Source organism: Aulonocara stuartgranti (genome assembly GCF_965226115.1).
Source record: "Aulonocara stuartgranti genome assembly, chromosome: 5".
In the NCBI taxonomy this organism is placed as follows: Eukaryota; Metazoa; Chordata; class Actinopteri; order Cichliformes; family Cichlidae; genus Aulonocara; species Aulonocara stuartgranti.
Genome location: NC_138943.1, coordinates 31914563 through 31940915, shown reverse-complemented (window position 1 = coordinate 31940915; position 26353 = coordinate 31914563). Strand labels below are relative to the sequence as shown.

Here is a 26353-nt window from a genome sequence, read left to right as displayed (position 1 = left end):
ACCGTTTTAACAGGGCCTCAGGAGGCTGTGGTTGGGAAAGTACACGCTCAGACATGACTAGCTTTAATAGCCATTGTCAAAACACAGTTTAAACAAAACCCTTTCTTCACCCGATTGCAATGTTTACATTTAGTTGAATAATAATCCCGTTTTAAGGAGATGCTGTTCTTTAAGGATATCCAATCTGACCCAATTTATTAGGGATAGACTTAAGGATGCACAATTCCTCATGGGAAAACATTCAAGCGCAGTGCCTATTCATTTTTAATGAGAGCACTACTTTAAAAACTTCATAGAATTAATATGTATCAGTGAAGTCTTTCCTGTGCAGAAAACTTCAGGGTAATTAATATTCATAGCCTGTGCTTGTTAACACCCCCAATGCTTGTGCAATGTAGATCCAATTAACATAGAATGGACCCTAAGGATTTGGGCAGATAAGGGTTAAATGAGCTATTGAAATTGAAACCGGGACTCTCCCCTTTTAAAACACTTATTTGTTCCAATAATCCTTGTTGCAGATTAAGGCATTTTTGGGTGTGCAAAAGATGTCTCTACAAAGGTAGAGTTGCCTCAGATAGAGTCTGTATGTGCATGAAAAATATTGATGCACGTGCATGTATGGATGCATGTTTAAGTGCATGTGCATGTGGAGGTGTGTGCACGACACTTGCAAGCACGTGCACTTGCTTGTATACATGTATGCATAGGGGGCATCCCCTTACACAGCCGGGCTAATGTGAAAAGCCTGTAGTGAGCCTGACTTTTATATCTTATTCATAATCTCTTGGCACAGTGCGGGTAATAGACAGCAGTGTTCACCCTTGGCATCTGGCTTCAAGTCCTGGTTATGCTGGGTGACAGAGGAGGAAGTCCTAGAGTTCTAACAGTAGCTAGGTGATTGCACAGTAGCAAAATGCCACCTGCTGCCATTTGTTGGCACACAGACTGCAGATATTGCTCCCTGGAGTACCCTGAAACAACTGTGCTTCCCAAGGACTCAGTATTTAAGACCAAGTCTAAGCTAAATGATAGGAGGTAAGAAGGATATTCATGGCTTAAAAAGAAGTGAGCGCAGAGACCGTTCATTACGTTAACCTCTTAAAGTTTTGCTTTATTTTCACCAAAGTTAATATGACGACCTGAAAAAATCATGCCAGGGAAAAATTATCAGTGAAGCAGAACGAGCACAGATGTGTTTACATTGAGGAAAAGAAACTCAACTACAACTATAATCTGCTTTTAACTACATGAAGTTAAGCTAGGAGATTTGTTTCTTTTAACTGGACAAGATATTTTGGCTTTAAATCTGTAGCGTGGTTTGGGACCCAGAACCCTAATGATGACATGATCAAGGTTGATTCGTCAGATGTTTGGAACGTTGCCGTCAGAGCCACGATCCAACTGTTTTCACAGGTTGTGATATAGTCATCATGACAAGAAGACTGACCTTTATAATAGATAGATAGATAGATAGATAGATAGATAGATAGATAGATAGATAGATAGATAGATAGATAGATAGATAGATAGATAGATAGATAGATAGATGGATGGATGTAACCTTTCAGTCAGTACAGCACCAGTGCACAGTGTATACTCCTTGTTTCTGTTATATGTTAAAAAAGTTGACAGCCATGTTTTTTGCACGGAGGGTAAAATATGATAAACTACCAGTTCTGATGATCAAATGAGCCTTCATTGAAGCAAATATCTATGGACAGCCACACCATGCATAGGTCTCTTGGAGTAAATTTGATTGTTTGACATGTATTCACCCATCAAAGTGTGTATGAGTGATTAATAACAACCCCCTGTGCACGTTCAGCGGTGACATGGCCTCTATTTGAGAGAAAAATGGTACAGGCCGGTATTCACTGGTGAATAGCTGTGTACCATTTAGAGAATGAAATGGCATGATGGGATGTCTTGTCATAAATAAAAGTGATGGCACCTCGACATCCTGTGAATGACATGTGCCATAAATACTTAGCCAGGCCAGAGACAATGGTTCAAATAAATCCTCGCACAGACCTTTTCTCTCTATAAAGAAAGATATATATTATTTAAGTGAACTATGAAAACAAATGTTTTTTCCCTCCCTAGCTGGTGACAGAGAGACCTCCAGGACAATGGGTGCTGCACCCTCTCTGTGGTCTCTGATACGCTGTTGTTATTTGCTTGTTTACAATCTTTGACATGATGTAATGGGATGGCTGTGAAAGTACTAGCCAGTAAATGGCACAGAAAATAAGACAGTCCTTTATGTCTCCCTCCTCTGCTTTTTTTCTTTGCTCCCTCCCTTTCCCCCCCCCCTTGTTTTTCCCTGCAAACGGGAAATATGTTCTGCATTTGACTGAAGGAACATGAGCCTTGAATATAAGTGACTGTTTTTTGCATTAGGTACTCCCTGGAGGTAGGGGGGGGAAATATCATGTCCCTGCGTGAAATGTGAATGTGAAATCTAGCAGAAAGAAATATTTATGACCATTTTCTGCTTGATTAGAGCTGGATGACATGCCTTGGGAGACAGTGAGTGGACAAAAGGCAGCAGCACTGCTTCTGGGCAGATGTTAAAGAAAGAGTTGTTTAAGGAGGACACCGTTCTGTCCGTGGACTGTCTGTGGGTGGGATGGGGGGTTTCGGTTGAAGCATGGCAGGGGAAATTGAGTAAGGCCAACAGGAGCGTACTGAGAAGCCCATGATCCATCACGGGTCTTGTTCTCACTGACACGAGGAACACAAGTAATTTCTCTCAGATGGCCAAGCTAAGTGTAAAACCTAAAACAATAGTGTAACTGTGGTTCATTGAGAAACAGAACTAAACACGAGCATGATTTAGATGGCTTGGCACCCATGCACGCTTTAATGTGTCAGTTACACATTTAACTCCTGGCAACAATTTATTAATCCATTTAGGTGAGCTGGGATTTAGTCCAAGGCACACTCAACTGTTTGACATTACTGCCGTGTTAGACAGACATGTGAGTTTGGTTTTACTGCTACTGTCCAATTCTTTAAATCAGAATGCCTGAAACTAGTAACCTTTACTCAGGTCTCAGTGCGTGTTGTGCACTAAAACTCTGATCTGGATTCTGTACTCTTAAACACCGAAGCTGTTTTAATTCACGGATTCACATGTAAAACCCCCCTGTTATTTAAAAATATGTATTTTTAACCAGGTTAACTTGTAACATTGACATATTTGGAAGTCTTGATCAAAACTGCACTTCTTTTCATTTAAAGTAAATAAAAATCTATTTAGCCACTAGGGCTGTGCGATATGACCAAAATCTCATATCCCGATATAAGACATCTGTCGTCCCGATAACGATATAAATCACAAAAATGTAACATTTTCTGTAAATTCTGTGAATCTCGGGCAGCTCGACTTGCGGGAAGTGTTTCCAGCTGCGCGTCATGTAGCTGGAGTCGAGTGTTTTAACAGATGCATGAAACGATACATTTTTAGACATAAGTTGTAACGGCCGCCGTTTTCTTTGTGAGTATTTATTACACGGCGTGCTGCGGGTAAAAGCCTGTTCTAACATTTGAGTCTAAGGTTTATTTTTTAGCACCTGGCGGCTCTTTTTTACTTCTCATCCGTAAATAATCTGCTCTTTCACGTGATTCAGTTTATTTTGAAAAGTCTCAACAGGATCTTGAGCTTTATTGTGAAAGGTTTATGTGGAACATAAACAAGCGGACACGCGATGCTGTTACCGTCACTGTTGCTAACGACAACGCATAAAAACAGGCGCTTGTCCGTCTGTAGTGTGGTTATATTAAATATAAGAGAAAGAGAGAACTTTAAGAAATTAATATAGTCACTACAGTGACCATTAAAACGATGAAAAAATATTGCTGTAAATAGTTTATTTTGCGACACCACGAAACAAATGATAGCGTAAAATGAAACGATAGACGTTTTTATATCGTCATCCAATATATATCATTATATCGAACAGCCCTACTAGCCACTGATGGAGCCCCCACAAGTTCCATTTGTTTCATCTGTAAATATCAAAAACAACCACTCACAAAATAAAAAGATGTATTTGGGAGAATTTTAAAGAGGGCCTTCTTCACCAAGGGTCACATGGCCTGACAGGCTTCCAGCATGTTGTTTGATGCAGTTGGTTACGGCGCTTTTGTAGATCATATGTCAGTTGTTACTCCAAACAGAAATAAGAGATATTTTTTAAATCGCATGTGTGCTGTAGTTGATTTGAAATTTAAACACACAGTGAAAGGACTGTACATCAAAAGCAGTCTTTTATGGGAAACCTTAGGCAGTAGTGAAATTTTAGCTATCGTTATTTTGCATATTACATTATTTTATTCTGTTTGTTCCTTTTCAAAAGCTAAAGTGCCACTTAAAAACTTTGTATTGTGTGGGAATATATCAAATAATGTGGTTTTGTCTGCACAGTGGCATATTTTATATTCAGTACATTATATTAGCATGCAAGATCTCAAGATCTTACAGCAAGATTTCTGGATATTTTGTTAAATATAAAAAAACCTCAGTGCTCCTCCTTTATGACACTTTAAGTAGTTTGATTGTGTGTTAGCATGTGTCATCAAACAAAAGGTGGCCAATATATGACACAACTTCCTGGGTGATAAAGGCTGACAGAGTTGTGTAATGTTTTTGGTAATTACCCCACACACTCAGTATTTCTGTTCCAGGAAAGAGAGAGAAGCATTTCTGTTTGGCAGCGCATCAGGACAAGTGCCAACATATAAATAATCAGTTAATTACAGTATTGACGCAATTGTCTTGGTTGCACAAGCAACTCATCTCTGGCAGCATATTGATTGTGTTTAGATGAAGCCCGTGACAGGGGAGATGCTTCCCCCTCTTAAAGCCATTTCCAATGGATCACAGAAGTACAAAATTGAGAGTATGATTAATTTTTCAATTTCTCTCTGCGGATATCTAATAATTGTGCCCATAGATAGCCAAAGGCTCTTATTAAACATTAACATGCAAAAGAAAAGTTAGAATCAGAAAGATGGTATTTTGGATTGAATAATGTAAAATATCTGTAGGGCAACAGAGAAAGAAGCAAACTATTCCAGGTTTATTCTTCAAATGTTTTCCACCACTGCAATGCCTCCTCCTAATTACTGAGCTCTTATCTGCACACTCGACACTATATTTATTTTTTCCTCATTGCTAAATGCAAATTTCTTTAACCTTTTAATAACATGTACATGTCAGTAATTTTTAAAAGCTATCATTAGAAATGTCATTTGGACTCGGCTACGATTGTGTTTTTAATTGGTATGTAACTCCACTGGACAGACAAGTTTTTATTTTTAATTCAAGTTTCTGATAATTAATGCAAGACTTTCCCCAACATATTAAATGTTTGGCTCTTTGATCTGCTGAAGGGAGTGTTGGTGAGGCGCGCGGCATCTTATTAGAATACATCAGCATGTTATCTCTTTGCTTTGCAGCAGAGAGACACTTTGCCTTTAAGAAGTGGCACCTTACAGGAGGTTCCACCTTCAGGTCTCGCTCTGTCTCCTTCTGTCTCTCTGTGTTTCTCCCCGTGCTGTCTCCATCACTTTGCTCACTTCCAAATAATATCATCATCATCTCAGATAGCTGTGGCACAGGAGAACTGCATTTGTTGATCAGATCTGGCTCGGCTGACGCCTCCTCTCCTCAAGTTCGGGGATGTGCGTGTAATGCTTGCCTGAACCCGGCCGTCGGCGGCTGATTGAGTGATTCTGCCTGTCAAAGAACAAGATAACCGCATCAGTAAATACTCTCCACTCCGCGGCCCCTCACCAACGTCCCACCACTAGCGGGAACAGAGGTTCTCTTCACACACATTTCCAGCTTGTTGTTATACATGTATACACTGTCCTTGAGTTCATCCACTCATTGTCTAAGGCTACGTTCACACTGCAGGCGAAAGCGCATCAAATCCGATTTTCTTGACCCATATCCGATCATGCTATGACAGTGTGAACGGCACAAATCCGATATTTTCAAATCCGATCTGGGTCACTTTCGTATGTGGTACTGAATCCGATACATATCCGATGTTTTAGAAAGCGACTGATGTTTAAACGGTCATGTCGCATTAAATGCGTCTTTTACGTCACTGACACAAGACAGACGCCAATTATCAGCGCCGGAGAAGACATCGCGAACGCTTCCTGGCCATCCAGTGTAGATGTCAGTGACACTGTTGGGAAGACAACGTTGGAGAAACGTGAACATGTTATTTGTACTGTATAATCTGCAGATTCTGACAGAAATCTGTAACTATCCTTTGAAGCACCGCTCCTCTAAAACAGCAATGAGGATCAGTATTAGGTTATTTACATTATTATGTAAATAACAAAATAACTTAAAGCAAAAATTGGGAAACGTAAAGTCCGAAGTCTTTATATTAAGGGCCATCAGTCAAACAATATTGTTTGCTCTTGGTCTAAACAGAGCGCGTTGTGTGTGGCATCTTCTTTTGCGCATGCGGGCCGCTTTGAGCGTTCACACTACAGCGCGTTTGCTGTCGCATTTTATTTGTAGAGTGAACAAGCAGACAAAAAAAATCGGATTTGATCAAAAAATCTGAATTGAGCATTAAGACCTGCAGTGTGAACGTAGCCTAATAGAGCTTTGAAGGAGTCACACAAAAGAGAATTTCCTATTTTAACACATAAACAGATTATTGCAGCCCTCTGCCTCTCCAAGGGGACTTCTAACTCAGGTTACAGTTAGTTTTTCTTGTCATTTTGATGAGGTCTCTAGCCAGTATCACACCACCAGATTCCGGTTTCACAGTGTGATCTTTTGATAGCCCCCCTCTCTTCAAAGCATCACCAGCATTGAAGATGGATTGAATTAGTGATTTGTGGTGCATTTATCTCGATCTGAGAGTAATTTAGTGCTCTCTGTCTTAGCACTCAAGCTCAATGAAAACAATAAATGGTGTCCTTATCTTCCAGAGTGAAATCAAGATAGGCACAGGAGGCTGTGAGTTATTTGTGGTTGATTTGGAAAGAAAGGAAGGACAGGAAATGGACACCCCTCTCACATTACCTCTCGCCATAGAGCAGGAGAGAGGTAGAGAGACGCTTTTTAATCAGCAGAAAGCTGTGCTTCTAATGTAAAAGTGTCAAAGATGTGCCTTAGCCCTGCAATGAGTGAAATCTGGTCAAGCCTTGTGTTAAATTGAAAACGGGGCCGCTGGGATTTGAAGGTGAGGGGACAGGGGACTCCATGGTAGCAGCATCCTGGTCAATTATCACAATCTCCTATGCTCTGTTCCACTCTTGAGGCCTTCGCTCCTTTATTTGGCTCCACTACACAACCAGGATCACAAAGAAATATAGTAAAAAAACAAAAACTAAACAGCTACAGAGTACATTATTGATCAGAAGTGGCTGTTTTTTAACATTACATTACTCAACTCCCAGATTATAGCCCATTTTTGGCATTGCATTGCATTTCAGCTGCAGGTGAGTCCAAGTCCTGGTTGGCTCATAATGGGGGAAAAAAGTTGCTGTTTGTACCTGTAACAGCCCGTGCCTTGCCTGTCAGAGCATCACGCTTAATACTCTCTACAGCTGCAGGTCCAGGCATATCCCAGCAGCCTCTCTGGCTGGAGAGAAGAAGGTTCACTTCCTGGCAGCTTCTGCCTTTTCGCTGACTTGCCACAAGTAAAAGAAAAGAAAAGAAAATTTAGCTAGAGAAGGAAAAAATGTACCACCGCTCTGTTTATACGTGCATGTGTGCAGTCTATTTTAACCACCTGAGCAGGAGCCAGAAAGCCAGCACTTGCCCCATATTTTCACCAGATGTTGAGGAGGGGAAGGAAAGCCTTGAAAGAGTCTTGCAATCAAAATAATTATCTTTATGGGTGGATGTTTACAAAGTGTTAATGTGATATTCTGCAGGCAGGCTAAACTGAGCCTGCTCTTTGATAAATGCCCTTGTCTATTAAAAGACCAACACTTCTGCTTTATATAGGCGCAGTGCAGTTTATAAATGTCTTTACAGCTTTCTTTTAGAAGAAGGGGAGAATATCTAAAGTGAGCCATGATTCTCCTCCTCTGTCTCACCTCCCCCCTTCCTCCTGCTGTGAATCATAGCAGACGGTACAGACATGAGTGGATGCGGCCTCCTTGATAGACAGTCAAAGAAGCAGCTGCAATGATTTGTAGCCACGGGGCAACAGTACTGCTGTAACCTGTCCTCTCGCAGCACATATGACATGGAGGCATACTGTAAGTAGAAGCGCCTCAGCAGATTTTCATCATAATTCATATTCCACAAGATCAAATTGTGATTTCTAATTTGATTCTTTTTTTAAACCCTTTATTTATCACCTGATTGGGCAAAGCAAATTGAAATTTACACTATGTAGGCTGACATCTAATAGAATTCCCACATTTTGCTTCGGGGGAGTTTGTTTTTAGAGCATATTAGCTTTGCCGCATTGTAGCTTGACAGACGTTTTCTCTCAGGAGTCGATGTTTAATTTGAATAATCACAAAAAGTGTGTTCGTTTGGTTTGCAGGGACATCAGTGTCCCAGATGAATAAAGAGGTAAATGAGGGGAAGAAAACAGGTAATTATGCTGAACCAGTAAATGAATGACCCACTGACCCTCAATCCTAATTGATTTTGTACAGACAAATTGTTTTCTTTAATTTTTTTTCTCTATCACCCATTTTGATATGTTTTTGTTAGCTGTCTTTTAGTTAGCTTTATTTAGATGTAATTAATTGGGTATGTGAATCAAGACTCAAATACTAGAAACAGGGAGGGAGGGAAGCTGTGTCTCCTCCATTTACCAGCAGGGCAATTATACTTGGCAGCTCGTACTTTGTGAAATGATGTCATATCTTGGAAGAAGCGCAAAGACTTCACCTCCCTCCAGAGTCGTTTTTCCCGCAATGTTATTTGTTTGTTTACTGTTTAAAAATCATACGTGCATAACATTAACATACAGTTGGCTATGTGATGGAATAGTGCGACTTCTAGATACACAAATTATGCAAATTACAAAGTGGAGGGGGGGAAAAAACAAAGAAGTGTGTATATTTCAGAAATCGCTCTGTTCTGAGAGCGCCTGCCCTGGGTCAGGCCATCAGCCTCACAATCCCTCGCAAATATGTGGCGGTCATTGAGTGTACGCCAAGTTACAGTGTAACAATACAGGCACAAGTGGACCGTCTGGGTGATGACATGTGCTACTTTGCATGTAAATTCTTTAGTGATTCACCTCCAAGTGAACCCACTGAGAGCGATTCTGGCGCTGGCTTAAAGACAGAGGTGTGTTTTTATGACTAGGTGAGGCATGTCCTCTCCAAGGCCCTCAAGCACTGTATCCCTCTACCCTCCCCTTTAATCACTGTAGCAACTGCTCTCATAAACTCCATGAGCTGTGTATTAGTGTGCATGTTTGGAAGCCTGTTTGTGAGCGCGCGCGTGTGTCTGAATGTCCTGTGTATGTGTCCGTGAGCATGTGCCCTTCCTTGTTACCCCATTTTTAAACTTAATCAGCAAAAATAAAGCCATTGTAAGCTAGCTCATATTAAAGAGGTGATTATTGGTAATAAATACTTTTTATACATACTTATTACAGAGGCAGTTTTCTTCTTGCGCTTAATGAGAGTAATTTGATTTGCTTGAGAGATTACAGTTTCCTAGAATTAATGCGGCAGTCCCCATTCCAAGATAGAGTGAGATCTAAGATTCTTCACAGGTCGTGTGCTGCTAGATGCACCCCTCTCACATAGCAGCTAATGGAGTTGAACAGCAGTCTGTCATCCCCCCGCCCACCACCCCAGCAGCTCTATAGCCCACATGCCCTTGGTTCCTGCAGTGCTTGTTGTTTTGGCTACTTCTGCCTCCTGCTTTTTACTTCTTATGCATGCCAGCCACTACTAAGTAGCTCTCTCTAAAAAACAGGAGGCTAGTGATTTATTGTATATATGCAATGCTCACTCATCAATGAAAATCCAACATCTGGCAAAAATTATTCACCCAATTGCACTAATTCAAATGATGCTCCAGTTGCATCAAGAAGCTTTTTTTTTTTAAACCCATAGTTTTTCTCCTCGTCTGTTTCCTCAGTTTGACTTTGTTTAATATTTTCATCACATGTTTATGTAAGCCCTTAAAGCTTAGTGCATAACTTAATTTGAGTTTTGATCATCTTCTCTTGCGACATTTATTGAAGCCAGCAGCCTGCAGGTTTCAGCGCCTAAGGCTGAAGGTGGCTCAGGCAGATTGAGGGCGACCAATTCTGTCACCACATTGCACTCTGCATGTTAATTAAGTTTAAGATGGTTGAGGAAAGTGCTTACACTGAAAGCAATGAAATGACTTGTTAGTCCATAAACACTCCAAAAAACGATCACGTGAAAGAGAATTTGTAAACCAGAGTTGTGAGCTGGGAACTAGATGCTCCTTTGGCCAGCATGGGTGATCGGTCTTATCTTTAGTGATACACAAGTGCATCTAAGATTTGTAGATTCAAATTAAAATCACCAGAGGTTAGTTGTTACCTTAAAGGTGAAGGAAACTCTAAACCCTCATTTAATTAAGCAAAGAAAAAGAAGAGAAAGAAATGTTGGTGCTGTAGAGCTTGCCAACTTTTGAAATAGCACCAAACATTCTGTAATTTCCTGGTTTAAATGCTCGGCCCTGAAGAATTGTCAGTTGTTTTCTCTCAGTTCTGAATAGATAGCTCTACTGGGTTTCAGTATAGTTATATGACCTCCAGGATCATTAATCAGCTAGTTTACATTGGAAGGTTGCAGGCAGATACTTTTAGGTCCTGCGGTTAATGCGGACGGGCCTCTGTGAATCAGTTTTGTTCCAGCTCATCCCGCAGACGCGCAATCAGTTTGGGATCTGTTGAGTGTAGAGGCTCGGTTCATGCCTTGATTTTTCTTTGTCATGTTCCTCAAGCTGTTCCTGATGGCAGCCGCCTACAGCACATTATTCTTCTGGGGTAGGCTCCAGCCATGAGGGGAAATGCTGTTTGGTTGGCAACAGCGTTAAGGTGAGTGGTATATGTCAAAGTGACAACCACGTGAGTAACAGCTTATGGTTTCCCAGCATAGCATTGTAGTCTAACAGGCTGATTAACGTTTCACTTCACTCGGTAGCGGTATTAATGATGTGGCTGTTCGGTGTTCATCAGCAAGGAGTCTACCAAGACGAGAGAGTGAGGCACCAGAACTGGCAAACTTTTGTTTCTTTCATTCCATTTACCTTCCATATCTTCCCACCAAGTCAATGAAGGTTAATAATTTCTAGAATAAGAGAAAACCACTGAAAAAAGTGAGGCTCACCATGTGTCACATCATCTGCCTGTGAGACTGAAATACATTACAGTCCAGTGTGACGGGTGATGTGTCTGGACACTGCTGGAGATTACTCCTCTTTATGGCCGGGGCAATCAGATTTTTTTCCCTGCTTTTCTCTTCCCTTCCTTTATTCCTGGCGGCATAGGATCATATTACCCATCTTGGAATGACTTCAACAGAGACACTGCTATTCCCAGGGAGCTGTCTCTCCCCGCTGCAACTAAATCCATAGCCAATTGGACTGGCCTGTGATTTATAGAAAATCTTCTCCTTCGGAGGAACTTTCGTTCAACACACACACACACACTGGGAATTCTCCCTAGGCAGCTCATGATGTGTTGGGTCTCAGGTCAGAGCAGTTCAAGGCAGTGAGTGCCAATGGGAAAACATGTACAGTCAGAAACTAGAGAAATACTATAAAGGCTGTAGTATGGTTGTTTAAAGCAAGATACATAAAAGCTTATTTACTTCATGAAGACAGATTGTAGTTCTAGTTTCTTAATCAAATCAACAGGATGCTCGCCTGCTCTTTGGCCGCTTGACATTTCCAATCCATCTTCAAGGGAAGAGTTAAAAATTTGCTGTAGGGAGTGTCACGCTTGTTGTCTGCTTTACTGATTAGTGGGATTATTCATCTACATGAGTTGCTTTTGCATCTATTCTGAGTTAATCAACATGCCTCGTGGTCTCGGGCCCACAGAGTGGTCAGCAGTCAGCACGGGCCGTCGGTTCAGGCCCCGAGCGCTGTGACCTTCCATGACTGTAGCAACTCATTCTTCCCCTCCTCAAACTCCTTCTTGTACTTGTGTGCAGAATACATTCATCTATATTCACCACAACTAAATTGGAAGATTTAGGGGTTTTACTGGTCGTATCTCGCGAGTCTCGAGTGTATCGATAATGTTGAGTCCTCCGTCTATGAGACCAGGGCAGATAGAGCTTCCCATTCTAAACAATATCATTCGCGCATGATAAAATCTGCTCACAGTATTCTAGGTCTCACGCTGGGTTTTGGAAGCACCCATTTTCCCAAGCACAACACTCCTTGCTACAAAGTGATGCAACACTTCCAACAAAGATGCAATCGGCAGGAGTGTGTGTTTTCTAACAGTCCATCTAAAGTACCCAGCACAGTTGGCACGCCTCTGCTCTTTTCCTCTCACTTTATCAACTCGGGGGATATTATTGCCGATTCAGTGGTGGGCATCCTGAGGCATCATATGCTCAGAACACAAAGCTAAGGTCAGGGGGAGAGGAAGTGCTGAGATCTGCCCGTTGCATTGTTCCCAGGTCGTTTGCGCTTTTGCCTTCTCTTTTTCTTTACTCTTTTTAGCTTTGATGATATCGACTTCTCACTCTCGTACTCCTTCTCTGTTTCCCTCCATCTGCTCCTAAATGACACCTAAGCACAGGCTCTTCCTCCAACTGATGTCCCCATGTGTGACCTCACTCCTTTGGAAAAGCCATTCGCAGTCAGTGCTGAAGTAGAATGCCGAGCTCTTGGTGGGTACACATAACAGAGACTGTGACACGCGGCTGTGCGCTGATAGACTTTCCACTGGAGTGGATTAAATCAGCATCAGGCTAGTGGAGCTGATTACCTCAATATGAAAATGCAGTATCTTAATGGTACATATTTTCATGAGGCAGCCCAGTTGCCTTTCATTTTGCGGCTAATATGTCTATTCTTATGAGTCATTTACTTCTTTAATTACCTTTAGCAGCAGATGCACAATGGTGTATTAATGTGAATGATTTTTACTGCCACTTTATCATACTGAGCCTGTGAAGTTGAAAGGCGTAATTGAGGTGGAAGAGCGACTCATGAGAGAAACAATATTTAGTTGACAGTTGCTCTTGTACTCTGGGAGGGTGTTTATGAGTTTACACCACACTAAAGCTGTAATAAATGCGGTATTCGTTTAATAATGGCAGGGGACAGAAATGCTTTCACTAAGATGTGTTCAGTTATTGAATCATTCCAGGAAGTTGTTTGGTATAATCAGACAACACTGTGCATGCATATGCGGTCACTTGTTGTCGTTACATATGTCTCCGCATTGAGTCTTTGCGTGTGTTTTGTGGCGGCGAAATAACTGTTTGCTGCGAGCAAAAACCTTATTTACTCTTCTCCTGTTTGCAGCATGTGCAACTCTGACAATCCATGTAATTTGCATGTGCGTGCTTGCGGTGTGTCTATGTGTTTTGTCTCCAGCTTGTGTGCTTTTCTTGGTGTGATTTTCTGATTCAGACCTCTCTGAATAGAGGCCTTCTTCAGCCATCTGTTGTTAAGCTGCTGGCTAAGCAAGGCTGGGGAATCCAAACAAATGCAGAGCACACAGCAAACGGAAGCTGTCAGGCCTGCATAGCTTAGCTGACCTCGCCGGGTTAGGGAGAGTAGGGGGAGGGTGAGGTGACCCCCTCTGTACCAGGCTCCAAGTGCCCGAACTGCCTGGTTGGGGCACTGTTTACCCTTCGCTCTGCACCTCCTGCAACCTCTGCCTCCTCTCTCTTACATTCTCTTCTTTCCCTCTCTTTCTATCTCCCATACCCCCCTCCAGCTTCTCACTCTTCTCTTCCTCCATCTGTCACCCCCCCCCCCACAGCCTTTTTTTTTTCACTCCACTCCCTCCATCATCAGTCCTGCTTCACAGCCCCCCTCTCTTCTATCTTCACTCACAGTTAATAACTTTGCTTTAGTCATGTTTTTCTTAGTCATTCTTTTTTTCTTCCTTTTTGCTCAGAAAATATTTTCCAGGCACTGTATTACCTGTTATGGAGAGAGAGGGGTGTGTGTTCAAGGGGGAGGTGTGTTGGATAAACAAAATGGGGTTTTTATTGAAGTCGGATTTAGTCTTATGTAAGTGCACGCACTGCCTTATTGTTTAAACGTGGATATTCAGAATGTTTAGTGTTGTCATAAATATTAATAGATTAGTTGAAAAGTGCAGCGAAGGAAGGGAATCTAATGGTTTGAAGTGGGTATAAAACGTTGATTTATTTATGTATTCTACATGAATTAGTTTGGAAATCTAAACACAGACTGGAGAGTGTTGTTGCGAGAGCCCCGTAATGCGCAAGGTTTGAGCATCAGGGCCTGTTTTCCATGTGGAGTGGCTTTTTGGAAATGGCATTAATTATATACTTACTGGGAAACCAGACTTTCCCTGCTTTGCATTGCAGATAAACGTCTGTATTACTGAGGAAAAAGAGAAAGGGGAAAAAATGCAATTAATATAAATAGACATGATCCTCACTGCTTATTCGCTTACATGTTTAAAAAGAATCACCCCACGTGCATTTCAATTAAAATGACAAGTATTCCAAGTGAATTCAATTTCAGTTTGTTTGCATTGTCAATGCTTATCTAACGTAATAGTTATCAGTAATATAGGATCGGTTAGACTCCGACTTTACAAAATTTGTTGCCACGAGCTGCAACAGCCCTTCCAGTTTATGAACTGACTGGATACCGCTGGATTCTTCAGTAGCCCATAGAAGAAGATTATTTCAGGAAATCTGGCAGCGACTTGCATGGGAAAGCTGGCGAGAAATGATGCTGGCCTCTTGGCTTGGTTACCGCTGAGAAGCAGAGGGCCTCGTCTTTGAAAAGAAAACAGCAGAAGTGATAAATGTCAGGTGAGTTGAGATGCGCAACCAGTCAGAAAGTCAAGCAGATAACCTTGACATTTAGGCCGCTGGTGTTGAAGCCCCGCAGAGGGTGCGGAGCGGGACCAGAGGGCCCAGTGTCTTCTGAGCTGGACTACATTAAGAGCTAACCTATTAGTCGTGTTGTTACTGCCTGTCTCTGAGCCGCGCTCTCCTGCCTAATAAAGCCTGGCGAAACGTGGCCGCTCAGTAAATATACTGCTGCACTCACACAAGTGCAGAAGCACACAAACAGATGCACATCTCGTTCTTTCTCCTTTTTTTTTTTCTCGAGTGGCCGCAGGGATCTGGTTACACCTGCTTGCACATCTTCTAGCAATTAGGGGCAATCTGCTTGAAACCATTTCACGTTCAAGGTCTTCCCCAGCCATGGAGAGAGGAGCCCAACATATATTGAGCAATAGAAAGGTCTTTCTTTTGATTGGCCTGAACAAACAACACTTTTCCTGTCATTTTCCACTGTCAGATTCTTAATGGACACACCTTGAATAGTTTTTCCTCAGCATTTATCCAGATCATATCTATTTTTTATACTTTTACCAGGCTTCTTGTCTGCTTGACAGCCGTAGGACTTAATTTGTCTATGATGCATCCGTCACATCTAACGCAACTTGAGTGATTGGTGTAATCCGGTCCTTATTTTGGGGTTGTTTGTGCACCATTTGAATGTTGCATGAAAGTTGTATAAAGAGGAAACAGAGAAACCTGTCTGAATTATGTCTGGGTTTTGTTTGTAGTGGGAAAAGGTGCAGCAAGGGATTCAACAGAGAGCAGACTTGACTGTGTGGCAATGCTCTGAGCTGGGATTTGTAAGACACCCAGAGCTGGCTTTAGCAGCAGGAAACCCCAAAGCCTGTAAATAATCCACATGTGCAGACTGCACATAAAGACATCCAGTACTTAGCAGTTCCCTTATCACAGCGTGATAGCCCAGGGACATGAGAGACGCTCCTGCCTCTATTCACTAATATGCTGTGAAAGTAGATGCAGATAAAACGCCTGTTGTTTATTGAGGAAGTTGTGTTAACATGGGGAAGAGGATGTGAACTTTGAACACATTTGAAATGTGGAAAATAAAAGAGGATTTCAAATGACAAGGATACCAAATTGCAATGTCTTTGTTGCTGATAAAATGTTGTTATGTGCTGGAGGGTGTTTTCTAATCAAAAGCACCTAGAGGGTTCACTCCCTTTACGGTTTGTGTGTGTGTATTTGTCTTCATGTTAACTCACAAACAATGAATGTATGTTTGGTGTATGAATGTAGGCGTCTGTCTTTGCAGTTGTGTCCTTATTCCCGTAACAAGCTCACCTGACAAAGAACCTCAGTTTGAGATTATGATAGGACTACTGTAGTCTTGTTTGTTTAAGCAGAAACTGATTCAACATACACACTGTTTTCCCCTCACTTTTTTCTCTTTACATACATGGGATATATAACATTTCTGGCTCCATAGTGAGCAAAGACATATGAGTGATATTTGCAGTCATAGTCTTCTGTGGCCGTGTGCAGTGCAGACTCAAAATGGCATTTATATAGTTCTTTTCCAGTTCACTGCCCACTCAAAGTGCATTTTGCCCGCTTGTGCCATGCTGAAAATGCAGACCTTATATTAATACTTTCATACAAAGGCACTGCACATCCCCAAATTACACTGTGATCATTTATGCCACCACAAAGGCATGAGCCATGTTTAATCGCCACAGTCGATCTTTTAAGATTTAAGATTTTGGATTCAGATTGCATTACATTAGACCAGGGGTGCCCAACTCCAGTCCTCAAGGGCTGGTGTCCTGCAGGTTTTAGATGTGTCCTTGGTCCAACACAGCTGATTTGAAAGGCTAAATGACCTCCTCAACATGTGTTGAAGTTCTCCAGAGGCCTGGTAAGGCCTGGAGTTGGACACCCCTGCATTAGGCCATAGTACAAATAAAAGCTCAGTAATACGCAGGTCCTTGTTTACTGGTTTTAGATCAATATAGCTGCGGCCTGTGGAGATGTCATCACAACCAATGGCAACATTTGCCACATTAGTCGGATAACTTACAAACTTTGAGAATCTTTCTGTTGTTTTAGTGAACCTGCCATCAGTAGTCTTTAATAACTGATGGCTGGAGGTCATGAAGACATTTGTGTGCTATTGTAGCCAACAATACAACATGTAGTCTGCTTTGCTTGTGACACTGAAGTGACTGAAGTGAATATTGCTTGGTATATTCTTCTTTTGACAAAGTAGCCAATAGGCATTAAAAATCAAACTCTACATATAATGGACTCTTCAAGTGTAAGTATAAAATAGATTTTTTTAATTAGTTTTGTCGCCAACCATGATTGTGTTTGAAGTTGCTCAGTCATTGACTATCTGTGATCTCTTGTCACCATATCGCTGTTAGTGGCTGTGTGTGTCGATTCCCCTTCAGTTTTGTTGTTTATCAGTTGTTTGTCAGAGTACAAGTTTTAAGTCACACATATGTCATGGTTCAATCCACAAAACCAGCTGAACTTCACCTGTAAGACAAAATGGGCTTATTAAATTAGTTTCCACATTAAAGAATAACAAATCATCACGGAATCAAAATCTTGGAGATACGTAGCGGGGTTTTGAGAAATCCTGTTTTGTGAGTCAGCTGGTGCGAAGCGGTAGTGTGAACTGTCGATCAGAGTGACGTCTTTAAGATCCAAAGTCCAAAGATGTTCGCTTTATTGCTGTGTGGCAAAGACAAGCAGGGATTATTTCGCTGCTTAACAGCTGTACACCATAAGAGAAGTCATGTCTTGTTTATAAAACCAAAAATATAACAACATTATTTCAGAATTTTTCTCTCTTGTTTTTACAAAAGAGAGAACTAGCCTAAACACTTTTTTAGCTCACTCATTTAGCCCTTATCGACAAAATAAGATGTTTCACTTCACCATGATTCAGAGTCTGCGTGCTAGTTTCCAGTTTATCACATTTTGTCTGGGGCAGCTCTTGCATGTGTATGATGCATCCAGTTCCTTTGAATGTGAGATCAAAAGAAGATAAACTCCAGAGGTGGAGGGGAAGGGAATGAGACCTCTGAAACAGAGGAGTTGGTGGTGTGTAAACATTGCAATGACGGTACACAATACATTTTTTTAAACCCAGTATTAGGCCTCTCAAAGACATGCCACCTCCAGCAGGTTTTCTAAAATGAGCTGAAAACAACATTCCTAACCCCGATGCTGACCTCACAACACAGCATCTCAGCTTGCTCACCTTTTAGTCTCTTTATGCCAACATGTGTTTACTGTTGTTGCAGCTCTGACCGTCAAAAGTAAGATTCTCATTACGCCGACGTATTTGCTGTCGGGCTGCAATGTGATTTCAGTTAATTTGCCTATGTCAAGATGATCATCGACTGTGTTTTCAAGGGCACGATCACATAATTATTGCCCTTACTTTAATTGGAAGTATAATTTGATGAAGCTGTTGACGTGAAAAGTGGAAGGCTGTGTTGGTAATTTTCTCGTTTCATGCAATGTGGCAGAATGCTGTTATTGTTTAAACTGCCTGTGACTCCTTTGCTTTAAGCTGAGGCACCTTAATGCAGTCATAATAGTCATATTATTACTATTTATGTGTGATACACACAACTAAACAGCCTTGGGTTAATTTGGCATGCATGGAATGCACTGAGTAAGATATAAATATATACTTAGATTCTAAAATATAAAGATTTTATTTTCATTGTCACAAGTCTTATCTACTTTTCCCTAAAAGACCCTTTTCTTTCTGCGCTTTTCTTTTCTTTATACTCTGATGACAGTGAGGAAAGACTTCCCAGAAATGTATCTTTTCATCCATTACTGTCTGAACTTCCTATCATATCCTGTTGACTCAACTCTCTTTGTTCCAACACCCTCGGTTGTAAACCCAGACTCACACACCACACACACATTTCACTGCATGTGTCATCAGTTACAAGGAAAAAGAAAACAGCACACTTTGTTTATTCTTCAATGTGCCCGTAATACCACGCCTTGGGCGTAGTGAATGATTTTGTTACTGCTTCTTTGCTTTTTTTTTAAATTTCATTTTGAATTTCCTTATCACATATCGGTATTACAGCGCAAGTACATCTTGAAGTCACATTTGAATGTCTAGTCCTAAAGTATGTAGTGCTAACAGAAAACCTGGAGATTATGAGAGCTACCACACTGAAGATAACACCACCGTTTCCTAAATATATTTAAGGTATCAATATTGTTTTAGAAGCTTTTGACTTTGGTAACTGGCATAGGAAATTGACGTGAAATATCAGATTTTTAGCTTCTTATATAATTTAAACAAAATTTTTTCAACCACTAAAATCTTAAGATGGAAAAAAATAAAATAATCTTTAATAAACCAATCAAACAAAAAGCCTTTGGGATTCCATGAATTCCCAAAAGCAATTCTCACTATTTTATTAATATTTATTTTTCTTTTTTACAGTCTGCGTGACAAGAAGAGACAATATTATTATTCATTTGTATTTTTCCGATCTCCTCCGAGTGTCAATTAAGTTCACGTCCTTGCGATTTGAAGTTGCAATTGTGAGTTGCTTTGGAGTAAAAAAGTTGATGCCTAAAATGTAAATATTGCCGTCATGTGTGGGAGTGAATCTTGCTCACATTGTTCTTAGTTTGAATTTCGACACTCTCTTTATGAGTGTGATTGTTTTGAGGGGGTTCCCCTTCTCAATTTTCAAAGCAAAAAACAATTAGGCATGCAGACTGAGATATGTTGGTCTCATTTATCTTTACGTGACAGAAGGACACAGATAGGCTGAGAGAAGGAGAATTTTTCTCCTTTAAAAGTCGAGCACGGTGACATGCCAGCAGTGTGGCCTCTTTGTTGCCTGCGGTCATATTTATGACTCATGATGTCATTGGACAGCCGTGTTTTTGGGAGGGTCAGCGCGTACGCCCACACACAAACGGTCACACAGCTGTTCTCTTCATACCCCTAGCTGTCTCTCCCCTTTCGGACTTAAAGTACCGTCTGACTTGTCTGGCATTAGGACTTTACTGGCACGTCTTTTCTTCTGTCTACACACAGCTTTCTGTTTGCTCGTTCCCTGTTTGATATCTTACTTTCACACAGTCCTTCACAAGTTTCACTCACTTTTTCACACATGACTATAACGTTTTTCTCTTCTGTTTTTCTACTCCCTCTCTTATACCGTTTGTAACCTTTTGCAGGTTACAAACTTCTCAAGAAATTGACAGAAGAACTAATAGGTTGCCCGTATATGAGATGAGTTTGGATGCGCCCCCTAACTGTTTGTTTAATTGTGGGAGCAATCGTCTGAGGAACATGGAAAGAATGAGGCCAGTTATTTACCCAGATGGTTTACTGGTGGAGGTGTGAGGCTGGCCAGCTCACTGTGGGAACACAACGCTTGCTTTTCTTGGTATCGCTGACCGTTTTCAAGACCACTGTGTTTTTTTCCCCCTAGCTTTCTCCAGCTTTGTTTGCTCTGGATGGCATGTTTGATTATTTATCGTAAGGGAAAAGGGAGTAGCTGGAGCAATAAACATGTGACTGCACTGTATTTTGTTTTCCACTGAGAAGGCCGTGTCCTTTAACAGATATTTGAGGCCTCTATAAAGTCTTTTATTTGCTTTCTGAAGGGGAGTTTGACCGAGCTAAAGGAGGATCTAAAGAACTGATTTGTGTCTTTGACAATTTGTGTTTTCTGTAAGTGTGAGTTATCAACAGATAAATATTTCTTCTGGATTGCTGAACTTGTTTTGGTCTTCTCTGTCTGTGAATTTGTTTTGACATCTAAGCATTGTTTATGCCAGTCTTAGCTTTATGACACCGAACAGGATAACATGAAAGGAGGTCTGTGGTTTTTGTTGTCTTTCATACGGCAATGAGAATATTGCTCTAAGGGTTACGTCTGCACTGATAATAGGCATCAAAGTGTTCTCCGGGGACGTAACTTTTCTTTTTTAATTTCTCTTCTAGGCTCTTCAAATGGCTCGGCAAATACTTCTTCAGCAACAGCAGCAATCCCAGCCACAGCAACTGCAGTCTCAGCAAAATACTGGTCGCAAATCCCCCAAAGCCAACGACAAGCAGCAAAGCCTGCAGGTATTGTTGTCGTTCTCAGATGTTCTCTCATATTTTAACTCAGGGTTATCTGATGGCTTGGTTATTTAACTTTGTGGTTATTCAGATAATAAAAAAAAATGAAGTGAACTTGTGCAACTCTTGCTAGAACATAGTGTGCGAGAAAAAGTACAGCAGTAGTCTAAGTTCACAAACAGGAAATTAATATTGGCAGTGCAACATTTGCAGTTATGTATGCTCACGCATTATGTGTGATTTAGCGGCACACACGCTCAACCCTGTGTCATCCAGGTAGCACTGGAGGTGGTAGCACTACGCAGAAAGGGGTTCTGTTTAGAGGCCAGACACACAGAAAAATCTCATTGTGGCCGGTTGAGATCACATGAGCTCATCCAGTATTATCTGGATTATCACTGTTTGAGATTACCGCAGTAGACAGGATTGTCCTTATTGGCTGCATTTTGTTTAGGAAGTTTGTAAGCAGGAGAAAGTGTGGAAAAGAGGAAAAGCTAGAAGAGAAAGAGCTCAGTTCCTCCCGCTAAAGGGAGTTTGGCTTTGTTCTTTCCTTGCTTTCTTTTCATCACACTCATGCATACAGCAGAAATAAAAGAAGAGGCTAGTCTATACCTCTGGCAGCAGGAGGTGCTCTAGAGCAGACCGCAAGTGGGGTGTGTGTTCCAGGTGGAGGGTTTAAAGCTGGAACAGAGAGACATGAGCACGGGGTGGGAGAATGCAAAGGTATTAAGAGGTAAACAGGTGGTGGGACACTTATTTGAACTGCCTTTGTAATGCAAAGGGAAAAAAACAGCGGGGAAAAAATTGGGGGGGTTTTGTTTTGTTTTTTCATCTTGCTTTTAAGATCGACAGTGCTGTATTTCTGATGCAACATTTGCCTCAGAGATGTATATCTTTGTTTGAACAAGGAGCGGTTGTTTGTGTCAGTGTGAAATTGCAAACGACTTCAGGGCATATTTGGTAATTAATACGGAGGCCCTGTTCTCTCTGTGTGTATATATATATAATATTTAATACCCTTACTATCCCATTGGGGGCCCTTTTTAATGAGCTATTGTAGCAGCTAGGTCTAATGTCAGGTTGTGGAAAAGCCTCTTTGTTGTGCAGATGTCTTCGGAATAGCTCCAGAGGATGAAATATGACTATGATGACCTTTCAGTTGTGTGCATATTTGTCAGGATTCAAATAAGTTGAAAGGATCAAACTAAACAGTTTCCCCAGCCTGCCAGGGAATTGTGCTGCAGAGGTCAACAGAGGGGACCACAACGGCAGATTCCAGCATACAGCCAGTTGTTGGTACATAGTAAAGTACTAAACCATCTCCTGCAGACAAAGACAAAATTAAAATTCTAATTTATTAATGTATACAGAGAGCTTGGCCAAGCTGTCACTCAGCTATTGAAAAGAGAGTCGGGCCCTTTCCCCCTGCCCCCCCCTCTCTTACTCCCCTCTTCTGCCCAGTTCTTGTGAAGAGAGCTCAGGCTCACTGTAGTATCTAACTAACGCTGTAAATTGCCTGCTCTCTAATGTCCTATGCTACATTTTGCTGAGTTGAAACTGCCATTATGAAAAAACCACAAGTCCAGACGAGTGTTTGTTTATCTCCAAATTACATATTCTACTAATTAAACCCAGCCCAACCACTAGCAGTGCACACACAAGGATAAGTATTCAGGCGTAGACATCACTGGGCCATTCTGTGCAAGTGTGCATTGCATTTAGTTTAACGTTTTCAGTTGGTGGCATTTCTGTTATGTTCCATATCGCAAACATTGTTTTTTTCAAACACCAGATAGTCATTTTCTCTTTTAAGAACAAACCCTGTGCTTAGAGGAGCCTCCTTCACACAGAACATTCACTATCTCCATCACACAGCCTGGATAATGATTCTCTGTTGAGCTGGACTGGGTCATCAAAAGACATGATCCAACAATTATGGGACTGTGTAGTAAGCTGACACCTCATAAAAGCACCTGATCTGCAGACGAGACTCCATTCATCTCAGTGTTCTTCCTATTAGGCACGAGGAGATGTGCAGAGAGACTTTTACTCATTTGGAGATGTGACTCACTTTCCAATTCATTCAAGTCAAAAATAATGAAGCACTGTATATATGAAACATCCAGGAAAAAAACTGACCTGCACAGAGCACTAAAGGGAAAAAAAATATGAGTCAAACAAGCCTCAGAATCCTTGATCAGCATTAAATGGCTCTTTGGTTTTATATCTTCAGCAGGGGTGCCCCCGAAGCCCCCTCACCCCTGTACCGCCCACCCCTGCCGTTGGATAAAGATGCCTGCGCTGTATACTCAGCAGCCTAGAGGCCTTTTAATCATGCTAGATATACAAACAGCTGCTATGCATGCTGGAAAGCAGCTAAACATACTTGACTGGTCAAAAAGCCAGTAAATTACATTGACAGAATGACACATGTAATTAAAAGAATCCATGCCGCTTTTACCTTTTGCGCTTCACACCTACAGTGGCACAACGACGAGAGCCGGCAACTCCCACCCCGCTAATTACCATTATCAGTGAAATGGTAGGGTTTGACTCATTAGTTCCATGTGCATTTAATTAGAGGCAGGCTGAAATTGGATTTAACTTATTACTTTTTCATGGATCACTTTCTTGTCATCACTTCAAATTGGATTGCAGCCCCAGGTAACTAATTATGCCAGCCGCAGGATCAGGAGTGGAGAAATAGGTAATTAGGAACAACACTGTCGGACCCTCGTTGATAGTCCACCAGCACCGAGGTGGGGGGAGGGGGGGAATTGATGCTCGTTTGTGGCAATGCACACGAGACCGGCTGGTTAACTACACCTCATTCCAAGGGAACCTGTGCACGCATCCACCTACTACAGGGGATTATGTGGCACCCGGGCAGGAGATGTTGTGTCAATATGGTGTCTATGCTCTGAGTGTAATATCCAGATTATGCTTGTTTCCCATCCAGGATTGTGTTTAAGATCAGCATTCAGTACGGTGAGGTACATGGCCAGCAGCCAGTTTCCTGCATCTACTGCTGAATGACAGCGACTGATTTCTGTCAGTCTGTGCTGATTGTAATGAGAATACATGAACGGCTGCTTTGAAGAGAGGCAGGTGCATAATGTAGCGTGTTAACAATTCAGGCTTTTAGCAGAGGTAGTTTGCTTGTGGAGAGGGAAAGTGATTGCTTTACTGAGAGCTTTGTTGTCCATATTAAAGTAAAGATCATCTTCTACCCTAAAAGTTTTTGCACTTATTGTAATTATGTGTTGGCCTTCTATTTTAAATGAGAAACACTATTCACAATTCACTGATAAATATTTCGCTGAACATTTTCATAATGTCAAAGGTGCATCACTTGTTATTCTTCAGACAGAGAAACTACAGATAATGTTTAAAAACCAGACAATTTCCTTATCTACACTATTACCAGCTGAAGCCTCGATCCTCTCTTCTTTCCCTTTTCTTTTCTCTCTTTCGTTCTCCTTTGCTCACTCTGTTCTCACACCATAGTGTACAGCCTCGCGGAGGGCATCTCCAGGTCAAAAGATAATGTCTTTTCAGTTTACAGGATGAAAGCCTTTTAAGTTAGAGAGCTCCCCTCCAATGCCCCTCCTCCTCCCCGCATTTGCTTTTCACATCCTTCATTTGTGGTCTGTTGGGGGGAAGCGTGATGTGACACAATCCAGGGGCCAAGCCTCTGTCTGACAGGACAGGGAGAAGCCGGCGGCTTTCCCTCCCTCTCCTACTGTTTTTGCAGTAGGCCCATGGCATTGTCCTGACACATGTATACCACAGAGCTCCAATCTGTAAGTCATTAGAGCACTAGGCCAAAGCCTGTCAGCTGGAGCTCAGCCAGTGCTGCAGGCTGATCTGAGGCAGCACTTCGAGGTGCCTCCGCAGTCTGGCCGGCCAGTGGCCCAAAGTGGCACAGCAGCGATCGCCCAGTGGCGAGGTGACAATAGGCAGGACTCTAGATTCATGTCATGGGTCGGTTATTGTGTGAAAAAAAAATCTCTGTGCATTTAGATTTAGTTTAGAGTGACATATAAATATATTTAAAGCATTATAGACCATAAATATGAAGAAAAAGAAGTGCTGAGCATAGTGATAGAAGTGACTGAAGTGAGTCATTCTTAGGGAAGTCGTTAAACATTTTAGCAGAGATATGCCCATTCACAAGAAAGTCACTTCATAAAATCATAGCAACAACAATGCAGTGTGTTATTCAGTTAGGGGCTGTCTCAAGGTGATTCTGTAATGAAATCTCATTCTGATGTGTGTATTGCTTTGAGGTGATAAATACTGTCAGGAAAGATCAGCACAAAGCCAAGACCGGTGCCGGGGAATAGGCCGTCTCTATGGTCGCTTGTTTTGCTTGTCATATTGTAAAAATGTATTATGTGTACTGTATATATTAGAACCAGGTTTGGGATAATCCTGTCAGAATGAAGTCATCTGTCCTGATTCCACATAGCCAAGTGGGAGGGAGGGGGGTGGTGGCGGTGGGAGCTCTCGCCCGGCCAAGTTGATGACTGTCGAATTGACTCCAGTCACAGAGCTGGGAGCCACTCTGCTGTTTGCAGGACCCTCTGTATTCATTGGAGGCCTGATGTTTCCCTTCAAGCAGTCAGCCTTCGCAACACTCCACCCCACTCAGTCATCCCCACGGATACACAAACATATACACTTCCCCTGAAATTTGTCGTATCTTTATGTCATCCTCTGGCGTTACGTCTTGATTTTAATGCTTGTCGTTTTTTTTGGAGTGATTCACACGCCCTTTGGAGAGCGGTAGAAGGATGGATGGGTGCACAGTCAGCCATAGCATTTATAAACACTAACAGCTATGCAAGGTGCAGTCAAGTCAGCATCAGCTCACAATGCAGTTTCTCTTTGGGTGTCAATGCACACTTTTGACAGCTTGGCAATTCTCTTATTCCATTTTCACTTTTGGTTAAGACTCGAATAAAGTAAACTGTTACTGCTTAGACAGCAGAAGAGTGATACAGATATACAGGTTGACACGAGGGCTTTATTTGGAGCATTTTATATTTGTGTTGGATGTTTAACAGCAGACCATAATTGTGCTTAACCGCTTTATCCATATAGTGTGCAGAAAAAGCCAAAGTAATGTAGTTCGTGATTAGACTCCTCTTTAGTCTTTAAAAAGCGATGACAGGAGCCACCCAAAGGCAGACAGGTTTCTACTCAAATCTGATAACTAACTGTAAATTTTATGCATAG

The 26353-nt window shown here is 41.6% G+C and overlaps 1 protein-coding gene across 20 annotated transcripts in view; it reads left to right on the top strand.

Moving 5' to 3' along the window:
- The window catches only part of foxp1b (forkhead box P1b), a 158335-nt gene that overhangs the window by 86663 nt on the left and 45319 nt on the right, over window positions 1–26353 (top strand). For all 20 annotated transcript variants that reach the window (XM_082532091.1, XM_082532093.1, XM_082532090.1 and 17 more), the window contains one exon: window positions 20993–21118. In XM_082532091.1, the coding sequence (XP_082388217.1) occupies window positions 20993–21118 (126 nt within the window). The remainder of the gene's footprint in view (window positions 1–20992; window positions 21119–26353) is intronic.